The sequence below is a fragment of the Microcebus murinus genome, chromosome 10 (assembly GCF_040939455.1).
Source record: "Microcebus murinus isolate Inina chromosome 10, M.murinus_Inina_mat1.0, whole genome shotgun sequence".
In the NCBI taxonomy this organism is placed as follows: Eukaryota; Metazoa; Chordata; class Mammalia; order Primates; family Cheirogaleidae; genus Microcebus; species Microcebus murinus.
This window is the reverse complement of record NC_134113.1, coordinates 6,978,700-6,996,686: the sequence shown is the minus strand read 5'-3', so window position 1 is coordinate 6,996,686 and position 17,987 is coordinate 6,978,700. Positions and strand designations below refer to the sequence as shown.

Sequence of the window (17,987 nt, the reverse complement as noted above, 5' to 3'; positions counted from 1 at the left end):
TGACCTACAGAGTCAATGCAATCCCTATTAAAATACCATCATCATTTTTCACAGATATAGAAAAAATAGTTTTACACTTTGTATGGAACCAGAGAAGACCCTGTATAGTAAAATCAATCCTAGACAACAAAAACAAAATAGGAGGTATCAATTTACCAGATTTCAAACTATACTACAAGGCTATAGTAATTAAAACAGCTTATGACTGGCACAAGAACAGGAACATTGACCAGTGGAACAGAACAGAGAACCCAGATATAAAACCATCCTCATATAGCCAACTAATCTTCAACAAAGCAGACAAAAACATACACTGGGGAAAAGAATCCTTATTCAATAAATGGTGCTGGGAAAACTAGATAGCCACATGTAGAAGACTGAAACAGGACCCACACCTTTCACCTCTCACAAAAATCAGCTCACGCTGGGTAACAGAGTTGAACATTAGGTGTGAAACTATTAGAATTCTAGAGGAAAACATTGGAAATACTCTTCTAGACATTGGCCTAGACAAAGAATTTATGAAGATGACCCCAAAGGCAGTCACAGCAGCAACAAAAATAAATAAATGGGAGCTGATCAAATCAAAAAGCATCTGCACAGCCAAAGAAACTGTCAAGAGAGGAAACAGACAACCCACAGAATGGAGAAAATTTTTGTAAGCTACACATCCGATAAAGGGCTAATAACTAGAATCTATTTAGAACTCAGGAAAATCAGCAAGAAAAAATCAAACCCTATCAAAAAATGGGCAAAGGACATGAACGGAAACTTCTCAAAAGAAGACAGAATAATGGCCAACGAACATATGAAAAAATGCTCAATATCTCTAATCATCAGGGAAATGCAAATCAAAACCACAATGAGATATCACTTAACTCCAGTGAGAATGGCGTTTATCAAAAAGTCCCCAAACAATAAATGTTGATGTGGATCCAGAGAGATAGGAACACTCCTACACTGCTGGTGGGACTGCAAACTAGTTCAACCTCTGTGCAAAGCAGTATGGAGATACTTTAAAGCGATACAAGTAGATCTACTATTTGATCCAGCAGTTCCACTACTGGGCATCTACCCAAAAGATCAAAAGTCACTTTATGAAAAAGACACCTGCACTCAAATGTTTATAGCAGCACAATTCACAATTGCAAAGTTGTGGAAACAACCCAAGTGCCCATCAATTCATGAGTGGATTAATAAAATGTGGTATATGTATACTATGGAGTACTATTCAGCTTTAAGAAACAATGGTGATATAGCACCTCTTGTATTTTCCTGGATAGAGCTGGAACCCATTCTACTAAGTGAAGTATCTGAAGAATGGAAAAACAAGCACCACATGTACTCACCAGCAAATTGGTATTAATGGATCAACACCTCAGTGGACATATAGGAATAACATTTATCAGGTGTCGGGCAGGTGGGAGGGAGAAGAGGGAATGGGTATATACAAACACAATGAGTGAGATGTGCAACGTTTGGGGGATGGTCACGCTTGAGGCTCTGACTCGGGGAAAGGGGCCATGAGCAATATACGTAACCTTAACACTTGTACCCCCATAATACACTAAAATAAAAAAATATATACATATATAGGCCGTTTCTTGGGTTTTCCTTGGAGCATGATGTACATCTCAATGGCCTTTTAGTTTTATATATAACTAAAGGCTAATTACTTGTAACCTTAATAGTTACCTTGGTTTTTAACGGTTATTAAAATCTAATGTTCATAATGTAAAAGTAAATGTTGTTAGAGTTTAAAATTTTTTTATTGAGGTGAAATTCCCATAACATGCATTGACCATTTTAAAGTGGTTAAAATTCAGTGGTATTTAGTGTAAAATTCAGTAGTATTTAGTATATTCACAATGTTATGCAACCACCAGTTCTCTCTAGTTTCAAAACTTTTTCTTCATAGACTTAAGGCAAGAAAAAGGAAAAACAGAAAAGAAAAAAATGCAAAGAAAACCCACTTTTTCATCATCCTATATCCCACTGCCCCCTCCCCCATTCCCTGGTATCTTCTAATCTGTTTTCTGTCTTTATGGATTCACCTATTCTGAATATCACATAAAAGGAATCATATAATATGTGACTTTTTATGTTTGGCTTATATCATTTAGGATAACATTTTCAGTGTTCCTCCAAGTGGTAGCATGTAACACTATTTCCTTCTTTTTTATGGCTGAATAATATTCCATTGTTCTTATATAGCACAATTTGTTTATATATTTATTCATTGATGGACATTTGGCTTGTTTCCACCTTTTGGCTACTATTAATAATAGCTACTATAAACATTCATATATGTGTGGACATATGTTTTTATTTATTTTGGATGTATACCTAGGAGTGGAATTATTGAGTCATATGGTAATTCTATATTTAACTTTTTGAGGAACTGCCAACTGTTTTCTATACTATTTTACATTCTTATATAAGTATAAATGTTCCTCTTACTCTGCATCCTCACCAACACTTGTTATTTTCTTTTTTTAAAAAAATATTGGCCGGGTGTGGTGGTTCATGCCTGTAATCTTAGCACTCTAGGAGGACTACGCAGGTGGATTGCTCGAGGTCAGGAGTTCAAGACCAGCCTGAGTAAGAGTGAGACCCCCCCCCCCCGTCTCTACTAAAAATAGAAAGAAATTAGTTGGACAACTAAAAATATATAGAAAAAATTAGCCGGACATAGTGGTACATGCCTGTAGTCCCAGCTACTTGGAAGGCTGAGGTAGAAGGACTCCTTGAGCCCAGGAGTTTGAGATTGTTGTGAGCTAGACTGATGCCATGGCACTCTAGCCTGGGCAACAAAGTGAGACTCTGTCTCAAAATAAACAAACAGGCCGGGCGCGGAGGCTCACGCCTGTAATCCTACCTCTCTGGGAGGCCGAGGCGGGCAGATTGCTCAAGGTCAGGAGTTCGAAACCAGCCTGAGCAAGAGCGAGACCCCATCTCTACTATAAATAGAAAGAAATTAATTGGCCAACTAATATATACAAAAAATTAGCCGGGCATGGTGGCGAATGCCTGTAGTCCCAGCTACTTGGGAGGCTGAGGCAGGAGGATTGCTTGAGCCAGGAGTTTGAGGTTGCTGTGAGCTAGGCTGACGCCACGGCACTCACTCTAGCCTGGGCAACAAAGCGAGACTCTGTCTCAAAAAAAAAAAAAAAACAAAAAACAAACAAACAAACAAATATATATATATACACACATATACACACACACTATCCTAGTGGTGGGTGTGAATGGTATCTCATTGTAGTTTTTCTTTTGTTGTTTGTTTTAGAGACATGGTCTTACTCTGTCACCCAGGTTGGAGTGCAGTTGCATAGTCATAGCTCACAGCAACCTCAAACTCCTGGGTTTAAGCGATCCTCCTACCTCAGGCTTCTGAGTAGCTGGGACTACAGGCATACACTACTGTACCTGGCTCATTTTTTTTTTTTTTTTTTTTTGAGACAGAGTCTCACTTTTGTTGCTCAGGCTAGAGTGAGTGCCGTGGCGTCAGCCTAGCTCACAGCAACCTCAATCTCCTGGGCTCAAGCGATCCTCCTGCCTCAGCCTCCCGAGTAGCTGGGACTACAGGCATGTGCCACCATGCCCAGCTAATTTTTTGTATATATACTTTTAGTTGGTCAATTAATTTCTTTCTATTTTTAGTAGAGACGGGGTCTCGCTCAGGCTGGTTTCGAACTCCCGACCTCGAGCAATCCACCCGCCTCGGCCTCCCAGAGAGCTAGGATTACAGGCGTGAGCCACCGCGCCCGGCCTCTTTTGCCAATTTTTAAATTGGGTTGCTTGTCTTTTTGTTGTTCAGTTGTAAGCATTCCTTATAAATTCTGGATATTATACTCTTTTTTTTTTTTTTTTTTTTTGAGACAGAGTCTCGCTTTGTTGCCCAGGCTAGAGTGAGTGCCGTGGCGTCAGCCTAGCTCACAGCAACCTCAAACTACTGGGCTCAAGGGATCCTCCTGCCTCAGCCTCCCAAGTAGCTGGGACTACAGGCATGTGCCACCATGCCCGGCTAATTTTTTGTATATATTAGTTGGCCAATTAATTTCTTTCTATTTATAGTAGAGACGGGGTCTCGCTCTTGCTCAGGCTGGTTTCGAACTCCTGACCTCGAGCAATCCGCCCGCCTCGGCCTCCCAGAGAGCTAGGATTACAGGCGTGAGCCACCGCGCCCGGCCTGGATATTATACTCTTATAGATATGAGTTGCAAATATTTTAAGGTTACCTTTCACATTGTTGATAATGTCATTTGATGTACAAATTTAATTTTTATTAAAGCTACCTATTATTCTCTTGTGGCTCATGCTTTTGGTGTAAAATTTAAGAATCTGTTGCCAAACCCAATGTCATGAAGATTTATCCATATATTTTTTCTTCTAATATTTTTTCTTTTTGAGACAGAGTTTCACTCTTTGCCCGGGGTAGAATGCCATGGCATCAGCCTAGCTCATAGCAACCTCAAACTCCTGGGCTCAAGGGATCCTCCTGCCTCAGCCTCCTGAGTAGGTGGGACTACAGGCATGTGCCACCATGCCCGGCTAATTTTTTCTACATATGTTTAGCTGGCCAGTTAATTTCTTTCTATTTTTAATAGAGATGGGGTCTTGCTCTTGCTCAGGCTGGTTTCGAACTCCTGACCTTGAGTGATCCGCCCCTCTCGGCCTCCCAGAGTGCTAGGATTATAGGCATGAGCCACTGTGCCCAGCCAGTTTTAAAGTTTTAACTCTTATATTAAGGTCTTATATTATATTAAACTCTTATATTAAGATTGATTACAAGTTGATTTTTATCTGTGGAGTGAGATTAGGGAAAAACTTCATTCTTTTGCATGCAGATATCCAGTTGTCCCAGAATCCTTTGTTGAAGATACTATTTTTTCCCATTAATCTTGGCATCTGTCAAAAATCAGCTGGTCATACCGGTAGATATTTGGGTTTATTTCTGGATTCTCAATTCTGTTCCACTGGTCTCTAAATCTATCCTCATGCCAGTACCACACTATTTTGATTACTGTAGTTTTATAATAAGTTTGGAAGCAGGGAAGTGTGAGTCCTCCTATTTTGTATTTCATTTTCAATATTTGTTTTTTTTTGAGACAGAGTCTCACTTTGTTGCCCAGGCTAGAGTGAGTGCCTTGGCGTCAGCCTAACTCAACAGCAACCTCAAACTCTTGGACTCAAGCGATCCTTCTGCCTCAAACGATCCACCCATCTCAGCCTCCCGAGTAGCTGGGACTACAGGCATGCGCCACCATGCCCGGCTAATTTTTTTTTCAATGTATATTAGTTGGCCAATTAATTTCTTTCTGTTTATAGTAGTGACAGGGTCTTGCTCTTGCTCAGGCTGATTTTGAACTCCTGACCTTGAGCAATCTGCCCTCCTCAGCCTCTCAGAGTGCTAGGATAACAGGCGTGAGCCACTGTGCTCAGCCTTAATATTTGTTTTGACCATACATGGTTCCTTGCTCGTTCCATATGACTTTGAGAATCATGGCTGGGTGCAGTGGCTCACGCCTGTAATCCTAGCACTCTGGGAGGCCGAGGTGGGTGGATCGTTTGAGCTCAGGAGTTTGAGACCAGCCTGAGCAGAGTGAGACCCTGTCTCTACTAAAAATAGAAAGAAGTTAATTGGACAGCTAAAATTATACAGAAAAAATTAGCCAGGCATGGTGGCACATGTCTGTAGGTAGTTCCAGCTACTGGGAGGCTAAGCCAGAAGGATTGCTGGAGCCCAGGAGTTTGACGTTGCTGTGAGCTAGGCTGACGCCATGGCACTCTAGCCGGGGCAACAAAGTGAGACTCTCTCTCAAAAAAAAAAAAAAGAGAGAGAATCAGCTTTTCCATTTCTGGGAAGAAGACCATTGGAATTTTTATAGAGATTGCAATGAATCTAGATCACTTTAGGGAATAGTGCCATCTTTATATTAAGTCTTTCAATCCATAAACATGGGATTTTTCCATTTATTTAGATCTTTAACTTCTTTCAGTAATATTTTGTGGTTTCAGTGAACAAATCTTTCACCTCCTTGGTTTCATTTATTCATAGGTATTTTATTCTTTTGGATGCTATTATAGATGGAATTGTTTCTTAATTTTACTTTTGGATTTCTTATTATGGGAAGTAGGGTTTTTAAAATTAAACTCTTAATTTTGAGATAATTATGGATTCACATGCAGTTTAAGAAATGATTCAGAGAGATGCTTTGGATGTTTTACCCAGTTTTCCTATTAGGAACTCTTGCAGAACTCTAGTATAATGTTACAGCCAGGATATTGACATTATTATAATCCAAATACAGAACCTTTCCATCATCATAAGGATCCCTCATGTTGCCTTTTTATAGGTACACCTACTTCCCTCCCACTTCCCTTTATAGTTACACCCCTCCCTCCCTTTTTATAGTTACAACTACTTCCCCTCCTTAACCCATAACAATCACTAATCTGTTCTCCATTTCTACAATTTTGCCACTTCAAGAATGTTCTATAAATGGAATCATCATACTGTGTATAACCTTTTGGGATAGGCTTTTTTTCACTCAGCATAATTCTGTGCAATTCACCCAGGTTGTTGTGTATATCAATAATTTTTTCATTTTTATTATGGAGTATTAGTTCATGATATAGATATACAATTTGTTTAACCATTCTTCAGTTTAAGGATAGCTTAAGGAGTTGGTTCTAGTTTTGTGATTATTATGAATAAGCTATTATAAACATTCATATACAGATTTTTGTGTGAGTTTTTATTTCTCAGATAAATACCCAGGATTGCAACAATTAGATTATATGGTAGTTGCATGTTTAGATTTTTTTAGAAACTGACAATTATATTCCAGTGGCTGTACCATTTTACATTCGCAACGGCAATGTATGAATGATCAAGTTCCTCCACATCCTCTCCAGCATTTGGTGTTGTCACCATTTTTATTTTAGTCATTTTGATGTCTAATAATATCTCATTGTAATGTTGCAATGTTGATTTGCATTTCCCTAACAGTTAATGATGTTGAACATCTTTTTGTGTACTTATTTGCCATCTATATATATAGTGAAATGTCTTTAGTGAAATGTCTCTTGTCTCGTGTTCATTTTCTAAATGGATTGTTGGTTATTGGCTTTTACACCATTGAGTTTTGAGATTTCATTATATATTATAGATCTTAATCCTTTGCTAGATATGTGGGTTATAAATATTTTCTCCAACTCCATAGCCTGTCTTTTCATCCTCTTAACACGGTCATTTACAAATGAAAATATTTTATGTATGTATGTATTTGAGACAGGGTTTTACTCTGTTGCTCCAACTGGAAGACTGGAGTGCAGCAACACAATCATAGCTCACTGTAATCTTGAACTCCTGGGCTCAAGTGATGCTCCTGCCTTGGTCTCTCAAAGTGCTGGAGTTATAGGCCTGAGCCGCTGTACCCAGCCTAATTTTAATGAAAATTTATCAATTTTTCCTTTTATGGATTATGCTTTTCAAGTCAAATCTAAGAACTCTGCCTAGCACTAGATCCTGAAGATTTTCTTCTATGAATTTTTCTTTTCTTTTCTATCCTTTTTGTATGGTTCATGTCTTTTATTAACTCATATAGAATTACTTGTCTTCTGGTTTATTGAAGCAGTAAAGTAGACAACATTTGCCACAATAATGTCTATCAAAGTGGCTGGCCATAAAAATTCCAGCACCGCATTTATATGAAGGACACCCCCAATGAAGGCAACTAATTTTTGCCATTCTTATCCACGTTATAGTATTTCAGGACAGCCATCTTAACACTTCTTTCTCTTATGCTTATTCTTCTTGGGAGTGGTGTAAGACTTTGTTTTCTCAGCACCACCACGAAGTCTCAACACAGGATGCACTCCTTTTGAATGTTGTGGTCAAAGTACATCCATTTTCCAGTTGCTTGCCAGCAAAAATTAGGCTTTGCTGACCAGGAGGAATTCCTTCCTTATCCTATATCTTAGCCTTTATATTTTCTGTTCTATCCAAGGGTTCAACCTTGAGAGTGATGGTCTTCACTGGTGACAGTTCCACCACAGGTGGTGCATCAGAAACAGCTCTTTTCTTTTCTTTCCTCTTTTTTTTTTTTTGTCACTCAGGCTGTAGTAGAGTGGCATCACTGTAGCTCACTGCAACCTTGAACTTCTGGACTTAAGTGATCCTCCTGCCTTAGCCTCTTGAGTAGCTGAGACTACAGGTGTGCATCACCATGCCTGGATAATTTTTAAATTTTTTGTAGAAACAAGGTCTTGCTATGTGGCTCAGGCTAGTCTCAAATAATCCCCCCACCTCAGCCTTCCAAAGTGCTAGAATCACAGGCATGTACCACATCACCCAGCTCCATATATATTTTAGAACTATCTTGTCTATCTGTATAAAAGCCTTGCTGGGACTGTATATCACATTGAGGAGAATTGACATCTTCATATCTTCATTATGTTAAGTCTTCCAATCCATGGATACAGTATGTCTTGCCATCTATTTAGATCTCTTATTTCTTTCATCAGCATTTTTAGTTTTAAATATACAAGTCTTGTACTTACTTTTTTAGAATTACATCTATATAGTAAATATTTTATTTTTTAAGCAATAGTAAATGGTATTGTATTTTTAATTTTGGTGTCGACATGTTTGTTGCTAGTATATAGACATTTTTTTTTCTTTTGAGACAGAGTCTTGCTCTGTTGCCTAAGCTGTGGAATACAGTTGCACAATCATAGCTCACTGCAGCCTCAAACTCCTGAGCTCAAGTGACCCTCCCACCTTGGCCTCCCAAGGTGCTGGGATTACAGGCATGAGCCACTGCATCTGGCCTCAATCCTTTTAAGTTCCTTAAGGTTTGTTTTATGGGCCAGGAAATGGTGTATCTTCATACATGTTCTGTGGGCACTTGAAAAGAATATATATTCTGCTATTGTGTGTGGAGTGTTCTATAAATGTCAATCAGATAGTATTAGTTGGTGGGATCATTGATCTCTTCTACATCCTTGCTGACAGACCCATTGTCTGTCTAGTTGTTGTATCAATTATTGAGACAGCATTGTTGAAGTTTCCAACTATCACTGAGGATTTGTCTGTTTCTCATTTCAGTTCTATTAGTTTTTGCTTCACATATTTTATAGCTCTGTTTGTTGTATATACATTTGTGTTACACCTGTATTGCATACATGTCTTCTTAGTGAATTTACTTTTTTATCATTAAATTATATCCCTCTCTGTCTCTGATAATTTTCTTTGCCCTGAAGTCTATTTTATCTGATATTAATACATTCAGTCCTGCTTTTCTCTCATTCATGTTTTCAAGATGTATCCATTTTCATCATTTTGCTTTTAGCCTACCTTTATTGTTATATTTGTTATATATATTTTTGTTAGAGGGTATATAATTGGATCATGTTTTTAAATCTACTCTTCCAATCTCTTTTAATTGCTGTATTTAGACCATGTACATTTAATGTAATTGATATGTCAGGACTTAGTTCTACCATTTTATTTTGGTTTTTTTGTGTTTTCTCTATGTCCTTTTTTCTGCTTTCCTTTGTGTTATTTGAACATTTTTTAGAATTCCATTTTTATTTATTTTTTATTTATTTATTGTTTTTGAGACAGAGTCTCACTCTGTTGCCCGGGCTAAAGTGCCATGGCATCCGCCTAGCTCACAGCAACCTCAAACACCTGGGCTTAAGTGATCCTTTTGCCTTAGCCTCCCGAGTAGCCAGGACTATAGGCATGTGCCACCATGCCCGGCCAATTTTTTCTATATATTTTTAATTGGCCAATTAATTTCTTTCTATTTTTAGTAGAGGCAGGTCTCACTCTTGCTCAGGCTGGTTTCGAACTCCTGACCTTGAGTGATCCGCCTGCGTCGGCCTCCCAGAGTGCTAGGATTACAGGCATGTGAGCCACTGTGCCTGGCCTCCACTTTTATTTTTATCATGGTTTTGAGTATATCCCTTTTTATAGCTATTTTAGTTATTGCTCTAGTTATTGTACATTATATATACATAACTTATTTATATCTTCTGGTATTGTCATTTTACTAGTTCAAGTAAAGTATAGGCATCTTACTTCCCTTTCCCTTTCCCCATTTATAATAATGTTAAATATTTTCTATACATATAACTAGAATCACATTAGATTGATGAAAGTATAGGCACTCCACTTGGCCTTTACCGGCATGGTGGGAATGGGGCCAGTTTTTTCTGTGGTGTTTGAGTGGAGTAGAACAGCTATTGTCTAAATGTTCTTTCTTGCTAGGCTTCCCCTTTCTTAATCCTTTGACTAGAGAATAGGCTTTTGCTGGAAACTTTTTTTTGTCTGTACCTGTTGTTGTTTCTAGATTACTGGCTTTTCAGCTCCACGTATGGGATATATGAGGCCCAGGAACTCACCACCATGTTATTCCTTGGGTCCCAAGGTTCCTAGTTGGTCTGTCTTCTCTTTACCTTTGAGAGTCTGTCTGCATTATATATATAATGTACAGAGTTTTTTTATTTGTTTGTTTTTGTGCTTTTTTTGTGTTGCTAGTGGGAGGAATAGGGAAAAGTGTGTGTGCTCCATCTTCTCAGGGGCAAAAGTCTGCTATGGTTTTATTAGGGATTCTAATTTGGTAGTTTTCCATGAAGTCTGGCTGAATTGCAAAACTATCATGTATGTGCACATCTAATGGTTGTTATTCTCATTTTATGAAAACAGTTTGTTACTTGAAATTTATAATTTAAAAAATGATCTTGATTTATTATGATATATTATTTTCTCATCAGTTTAGTTTAATGCCCTACAGTGTATAATGATATATGCATCAATAGTTTTCTAAAATTAGACTTTTCACTAATTGATCACAAGCAGTTACAAATTCCTTTGTTTCTTCTCCACTCCCACTGCTTCACTTGACCAGCCTTAAAATAAATAAATAAGACTTTTTTTCTTTTATTTATTCATTTATTTATTTATTTATTTATTTATTTTTATTTCAGCATATTATGGGGGTACAGATTTTAAGGTTTCAATAAATGCCCATTTTCCCCCTCCCCCCACAAGTCTGAGTCTCCAGCATGACCATCCCTCAGATGGTGCACATCTCACTCATTATATATGTATATACCCGCCCCCCTCCCCCCTGCCCAATACCCTATTATTCCAGTACCTATGTGACCACTTAGGTGCTGTTCAGTTAATACCAATTTGCTGGTGAGTATATGTGGTGCTTGTTTTTCCATTCTTGGGAAACTTCACTTAATAGTACGGGTTCCAGCTCTAACCAGGAAAATATAGGATGTGCTATATCACCATTGTTTCTTAGAGCTGAATAGTACTCCATGGTATATATATACCACATTTTATTAATCCATTCTTGGATTGATGGGCACTTGAGCTGTTTCCACAGCCTTGCAATTATGAATTGTGCTGCTATAAACATTCGAGTGCAGGTGTCTTTTTTGTAGAGTGTCATTGGATCTTTTGGGTAGATGCCAAGCAATGGGATTGCTGGATCAAATGGTAGATTCACTTGTATCGCTTTAAGGTATCTCCATATTGCTTTCCACAGAGGTTGAACTAATTTGCAGTCCCACAAGCAGTGTAGGAGTATAGAATTTTTTTATTTCCATCTTGATTTCTTCATTTATGAAGTAATCATTTAGTAGGAGGTTGTTTAATTTCCACGTTTTTGTGTAGAAATGTGTGTTTCTGTTAGGGTTGATTGCTACTTTTATTCCACTGTGATCTGAGAAGGTACATGGTATGATTTCTATTTTTTTAAATTTCTTGAGATTTACTTTGTGTCCTAGGATATGGTCAGTCTTAGAGAATGTCCTGTGAGCTGATGAGAAGAACATATATTCAGTGGATTTTGGGTAGAATGTCCTGTAGATGTCAGTCAGAACCAGTTGTTCCAAGGTTTTGTTTAAGTCCATTATTTCTTTATTAATTTTCTGTTTGGAGGATCTGTCTTGTGCCGTCAGTGGGGTGTTGAAATCTCCAGTGATTATGGAGTTGCTATTAATCCATTTGCTTAGATCCAGTAAGGTTTGCTTTATGAAACTGGGTGCACCTAAGTTGGGTGCATATATATTTAAAATTGTTATCTCTTCTTGTTGAAGTGTGCCCTTCACCATTATATAATGACCCTCTTTGTCTTTCACTACTTTTGTTGCTTTAAAAACTAAATCGTCTGAAATTAGAACTGCCACGCCAGGCTTCTTTTGGCTTCCACTTGCCTGGAATACTGATCTCCACCCTTTTACTTTTAGTCTATATGCATCCTTGCAGGTTAGATGTGTTTCCTGAAGACAGCATATACTTGGCCTGTATTTTCTTATCCATTCAGCCAGCCTATGTCTCTTGAGTGGAGAGTTTAAGCCATTCACATTTATTGAGAGAACTGATAGGTAAGGTAGATTACTGTTCATTCTGTTGGGTTGGATGTTGTTGCTTTGATTTCTCTCTTGAGCCATTGTATTATCTGGCCTTTAATCTTTGGGTTTTGGTTGTTTTTATATTCGTGAGTTTTTATTGTGGTGTTCTGTGCATAACACTGTTTTGAGTACTTCTTGTAGGGCTGGTCTTGTCTTGGTGAATTCTCTGAGACTTTGCTTGTCTGAGAATGTCTTTATTTCTCCTTCATATATGAGGGTTAGTTTTGCAGGGAATAAGATTCTAGGGTGGGCATTGTTTTGTTTCAGAAGAGTGAGAATGGGGCCCCAGTCTCTCCTTGCTTGTAAAGTCTCATTAGAGAAGTCTGGTGTTATTCGAATTGGCTTTCCCTTGTATGTCACTTGCTTCTTTTGTCTTACAGCTCTTAGAGGGGCCTCTTTAGTTGATATTTTGGTCAGTCTGATGACTGCATGTCGTGACGTCTTCCTGTTTGCATTGAATCTCCCAGGGGTCCTCTGAGCTTCTTGAACTTGTATATCGAGATTTTGAGCAAGGCCTGGGAAATTTTCCTCTATTATATCTTCAAATAGCTTGTCCAACCCTTGGGTGTTGTCCTCTTCCCCTTCTGGTAACCCTATGACCCTCACATTAGGTTTCTTCACATAATCCCACATCTCTTGTAGGCTTTGCTCTTTTCTCTTGTTTCTCTGCTCTATCTCTGTGATGGTTTTATTTAGTTGGAGGGTGTTATCTTCAATCTCTGAGATTCTTTCTTCTGTTTGATCTACCCTGTTCTTGAGACTTTCCACTGTATTTTGTAGTTCCCTGAATTGATTCTTCATTTCCAGGAGTTCGGTTAAACTTTTCTTCATTGTGTCTATTTCTTTTTCCAGATCCTGGAGGTTTTTTGTGGTTTCTTTGTGTTGGTTATTGAGTTGTTGTTGCAGCTCGGTGAGTGTTCTTATGATCCACATACGAAATTCCTCTTCTGTCATTTTGGTTGCCTGATTTGGGTTGGTGTCCGTTTCTAGGGGGCTGGTGCTCCTCTTTGGGGGTGTGTTTTCCGTTTGGTTCTTCATATTTCCTGAGTTCCTTCGCTGATTTCTTCCCATGTCGATCAGTTGTTGTTTCTTTCCTTTAGGTTTTTGTTTGGGTATTCACACGCCTTGTTTAGTTTCTGAGCCGTTAGGTGGTGTCTGTGGGTGAGATTCGACCACTCCCTGTATAATGAGTCAGTGGGTGCCGTGAAAAGGCTGTGCAGGATGCCGTCCCTGTCAGTAGGTGGCGCTTGCTTGGGGGAACAGGCTATGCTGCTGATTTTGTGTCCTGTTATCAGCTCTTGTTCTGGGCGGAGCTGGGTTGGGTAAGCCTGCCCTTAGGCACCACCAATGTCGTTAGCAGGGATCAAAGTTCTGTTCTCTGCTTCCAGGAAAAGCTGTCAGGGTGGGGCTGGAATGGTCCCGCTCAGCCAGAAAGTCTGCTTGTGGGGGTGGGGCTGTCTGAGACCCGCAGTCTGGAGCAGGCCTCGCTTCTTTCCACCCTCCCCAACTCCACAGCTACTCCTGGGCCTCTGCCAGCAGGCCAGACCACACGCCACCAGGCCTCCCCAGACTGTGATGCTGGCGGGGAGGTTCCCTGCACAGGAACGCCACCTGGCCTGGGTGCACGGCCTCCCTTTGTGGGGAGGGTTGCCCTCTAGGACACTAATCTGCCCCTGGAGGCACACACACCTCAGCGGGCTGTTCACAAATATCCCTTCTGTGCCCCAGGCAATGCTAGACCTCGGTGCACAGGATCTGGTCTGCAGGTCCGACCTCTGGGTCCCAGAGTTCAAACTGTATCCCCACCAGGGAGAGGAGTTCTGGTCCCAATTCACCCACAGGGAGCCCAAGCTGTGTCTGTGTCTCTCAGCCTCTGAGTCGGCACCGTTCTGGGATCACCGTGCCAGCAGCACCTGGGAGGGCTGGCGGGTAGGGAGCTCACAGTCTGAGTTCCCCTTAGTCAGCTGTAGGGTCCCGAAAGGGAAGGTCCTGTTCCCTGGAGGTGCCTCTGGCTGGTGGCTGTATTGTCTCTCTGGGCAGCCGCGGGTAGGGTCGGCGGAGGGGAGGAGGAGGCAATATGGCGCCTGCCGCGCGGCTTGGGTCTGTGCACTCGGAGGTGCCCTGAGGGATTTGGGAGTCTGGTGCCGTGTCTGCTACAGGCTCACCACTAGCTGGCGGCGGCCATCTCTGGGCTGGTGTCCGCAGGTCTCTCCACCCGCTGGGCAGCCCACCAGCAGTCCCAAATGCAGGGGAGGGGAAAGGTGATTTATCCACCTACCCTTCCCGCTGGTCTCCGGGCTGCTCCGGTGGTCTCAGCCTCCAGTTCTCCTCCGTAGCCTCCTCCCGTGGAGTCTCCCGGGGTCTCAGGTACCCCTCCTTCCGGCCCTCGTCCGCTGTATGCTCATCTTCTTGCTTCTTTTTTCTAATTTCTGCTAGAATCTGCCTTTCTGCAGAGACACTCTTTCTGGCGGTGTTTCTCGTCCGCCATCTTGATCCTCCTCTAAATAAGACTTTTAAAGGCACATTTGCATTGTGGTTCACACATGAACCAAATGCACATATTGTTTACCATATATACAACAATCTCCCCTAAATATGCTTGTACAATGGTATTTTGTTGTTTACACTGCATGGTTTTTCTGCTTGGAGATTAGGAAGAATCTATATATTCTTGCTATACTTGGTTGATTGCAATCACAAAAGTTTGAGAACTACCGAGAAAGCTCATTATGCCTTGACAGTGGGCAAGCAGTCCACAAAATTGGGCGATCTAAAGCTTTGCAATTATTTTTTTCCCTTTGGTTTTATTATTTGAAATGACACACAATAATTGTACACTTGTGGGGTGAATGTAATATTTCAATATATGTATACAGTGTATATGATCAAATCAGGTTAATTAGCATATTCACCACCTCAAACATTTATCATTTCTTGTGTTGAAAACACTCAAAGTCTGTCTCCTTCTAGCTATTTGAAAATATACACTAAATTGTTGTTAATTATAGTCACCCTATAGTGAACACTACATAGAACACTAGAACTTATTTCTCCTATCTAGCTGTTATTTTGTATCCATTAACCATCCTCTGTTTCCCTTCCACTACCCTTCCTAACCTCTAGTAACTACTGTTCTGCTCTCTACTTCTATGAGATAAACTTTTTTTTGTCTCTTTTGTGATTTTAATTGAAGCATTACTATTCATGTCTTTAACTCTTATAAGCACCAAATTTTAATGTCTAAGTCAATTTGGGAGAAAGAAACAGCATCAAGAACTTCCCTCCAGAACAAAACAATGATGTTCATTCCTCCAAACATCCAAATTGAAGGTCTACCAAAAAATAAATAAATAAATAAATAAATAAAAGCCCACACAGAAATAAAAACAAAAATCACATTCTAGGGGGTCAGTGCATTTAGCAGTCTTCACTGTGCTAACTGTCCTTCAGCTGACTTTCAACAAAAATAACACCCTAGCTCATCAAAATATACATTTCCCATTTGCTTTTTTAAATTAAAAATAATTATTAAAGAAAACTTTAAGGAATTCACAATCAATTGCCTGACTCATTTCGATGTCATGTACAGCATATGGAGGTCAGGAACGTTATCTGCAGCACATGATTGGGGACATTCATTTTCAAGGCTTAACTTTCTTCCACACAGTGTAAAATACCCACAATTCCAAGTATGAAGGAACACAAACGATCTCCTTCGAGAATTCCACAGGACAATACAGGCGCCCGAGCTGTTCTTCATAGAGCCACAGGGCTTCTGTCAGATTGACACAGTTCCCCTGTGTGAAATATTTCCCATCCTGCTTCAATACTTTCATGGAGAGGTCAGGAATCAGTCTGAGAAACTCCCATGTGGAATCTTCTTCTGGAGACGTGGAGATTGGAACAGCCGTCAAATCATTAATCCCATAATCAAACTCTCTCCCTTCTTTGGCATACCTCTTCAGTACTGGAATACAGTCTTCTATTAGAACCTGATAGCAGTCTCCTTTAAGATTGTCTAAGACATCACTGCACATTTTTTCGCATATATTTCTTACATCCATCAATCACCATTTGCTCAATCTCTACCATAGTGACCATGTTTGGTTTCAGTTTGACTATTTCACATAATATGCCCCCATCTCCACGTCCCAGAATCAGTACATCTTTGCCAGTGTAATCTTCTTTGCCACTGCCCATGATGGCCCGGGTATACGCCAAGTCACTCTCTGCCAAATTAACGTCCCCGCTAAGGATGAGAATATTCCCAAATTGCTTTGAGTGTAGAATTTTAATGTTCTGATACGGTGAATCTTCATCATACACCACTTCATCAATGTCGTATTCAACCAGGCACCCGTCAGCGGTGGGCCAGTATCTGTCGATGGCCCCTCCTCGCACTATGGGTAGTAATCGCTTCACCCACCCAGTACTGTCCTGGTTCAATTCTTTCATTCTTTCTTCAACTTTGTTCAGAAGTGTGTCAATTTCCTCCTTGCTCTGTGCATCACTGTCATAACTCTGAAGGTCCAGTAACACCAAGCCATGTGGGTAAATTCTCAAATTGGCAAAGCTGCCGTTTTTGTTTGTGTAGGTTGCTAAATAGCCATGGTCCTGCCAGGTATGCACTGACTCCACCATCCCCTGCTCCTGGAAAATGGACTGGAGGCCTTTTAGAATGGTCTCGCCATCAGCTTTGGCGCTGAGCATGAAGTCGAGCGTGCTGTGCCGTGCTGCTGCCATAATGAGGGGAAACCCTGTGCCATGCCTGGGGGAGGCGACCGCGGGAGACTGGGGCCGCACGGCGTGTCAGGCTGTGGCCGGCAGGGAGTGCGCTGCTCCGGGGGAGTGAGATAACTTTTTTAGCTTCTACATATAAGTGTAAAGCTCTTGGGTTTTAAAAAAATTTATTTTATTTTTTAGAACAACTTTAAATTTGTATAAAAATTGAGCAAATAATACAGAGAGTTCCCATATTACTAAAAATATATGCAGAGTTTCTGGTATTTTAACATCTTGGATTAGTGTGGTACATCTGTTACAAATAATGAACCAAAATTGTTACATTATTATTAACTAATGTACATAGTTTACATTATGTTGTAGAGTTCTATGGGCTTTGTCAAGAACATAATGTCACGCATCCACCAATATAGTATCATATAGTTTCACCGGCCTAACTAAAAATCCCTTGTGTTCCACCTATTTATCCTTCCCTTATTCTTGAACCTCTGGCAACCCCTGATCTTTTTATGTTCTCTATAGCTTTGCCTTTTCCAGAATGTTATATAGTTGGAATCATAGAATACATAGCCTTTTCAGACCAGCTTCTTTCACTTAGCATTATACATGTAAGGTTCCTCCATGCCTCTTTGTGGCTTCATGGTTCCTTTCTTTTTATCACTGAGTAACAGTCCATTTATGGATATACTACAGTTTAGTTATCTATTCACCTGTTGAAGATATCTCAGATGCTTCCAATGTTTGGTTATTATGAATAAAGCTGCTATAAATATTTGTGTGTAGGTTTTTTTGTGTGGATGTAA

The 17,987-nt window shown here is 40.0% G+C and overlaps 2 protein-coding genes and 1 pseudogene across 5 annotated transcripts in view; 1 reads left to right on the top strand and 2 right to left on the bottom strand.

The window, feature by feature from the left end:
* WBP2NL (WBP2 N-terminal like) overlaps window positions 1–17,987 on the top strand; it is a 48,952-nt gene that overhangs the window by 21,379 nt on the left and 9,586 nt on the right. The window lies entirely within an intron of this gene.
* LOC105858479 (ubiquitin-ribosomal protein eS31 fusion protein pseudogene) lies at window positions 7,616–10,204 on the bottom strand (annotated as a pseudogene).
* On the bottom strand, window positions 15,625–17,184 carry LOC105855748 (spermine synthase). The gene is given in 2 exon segments (XM_012736853.2): window positions 15,625–16,475; window positions 16,477–17,184. Coding segments are annotated over 2 exon segments (1,101 nt in total). The 3' UTR covers window positions 15,625–16,082.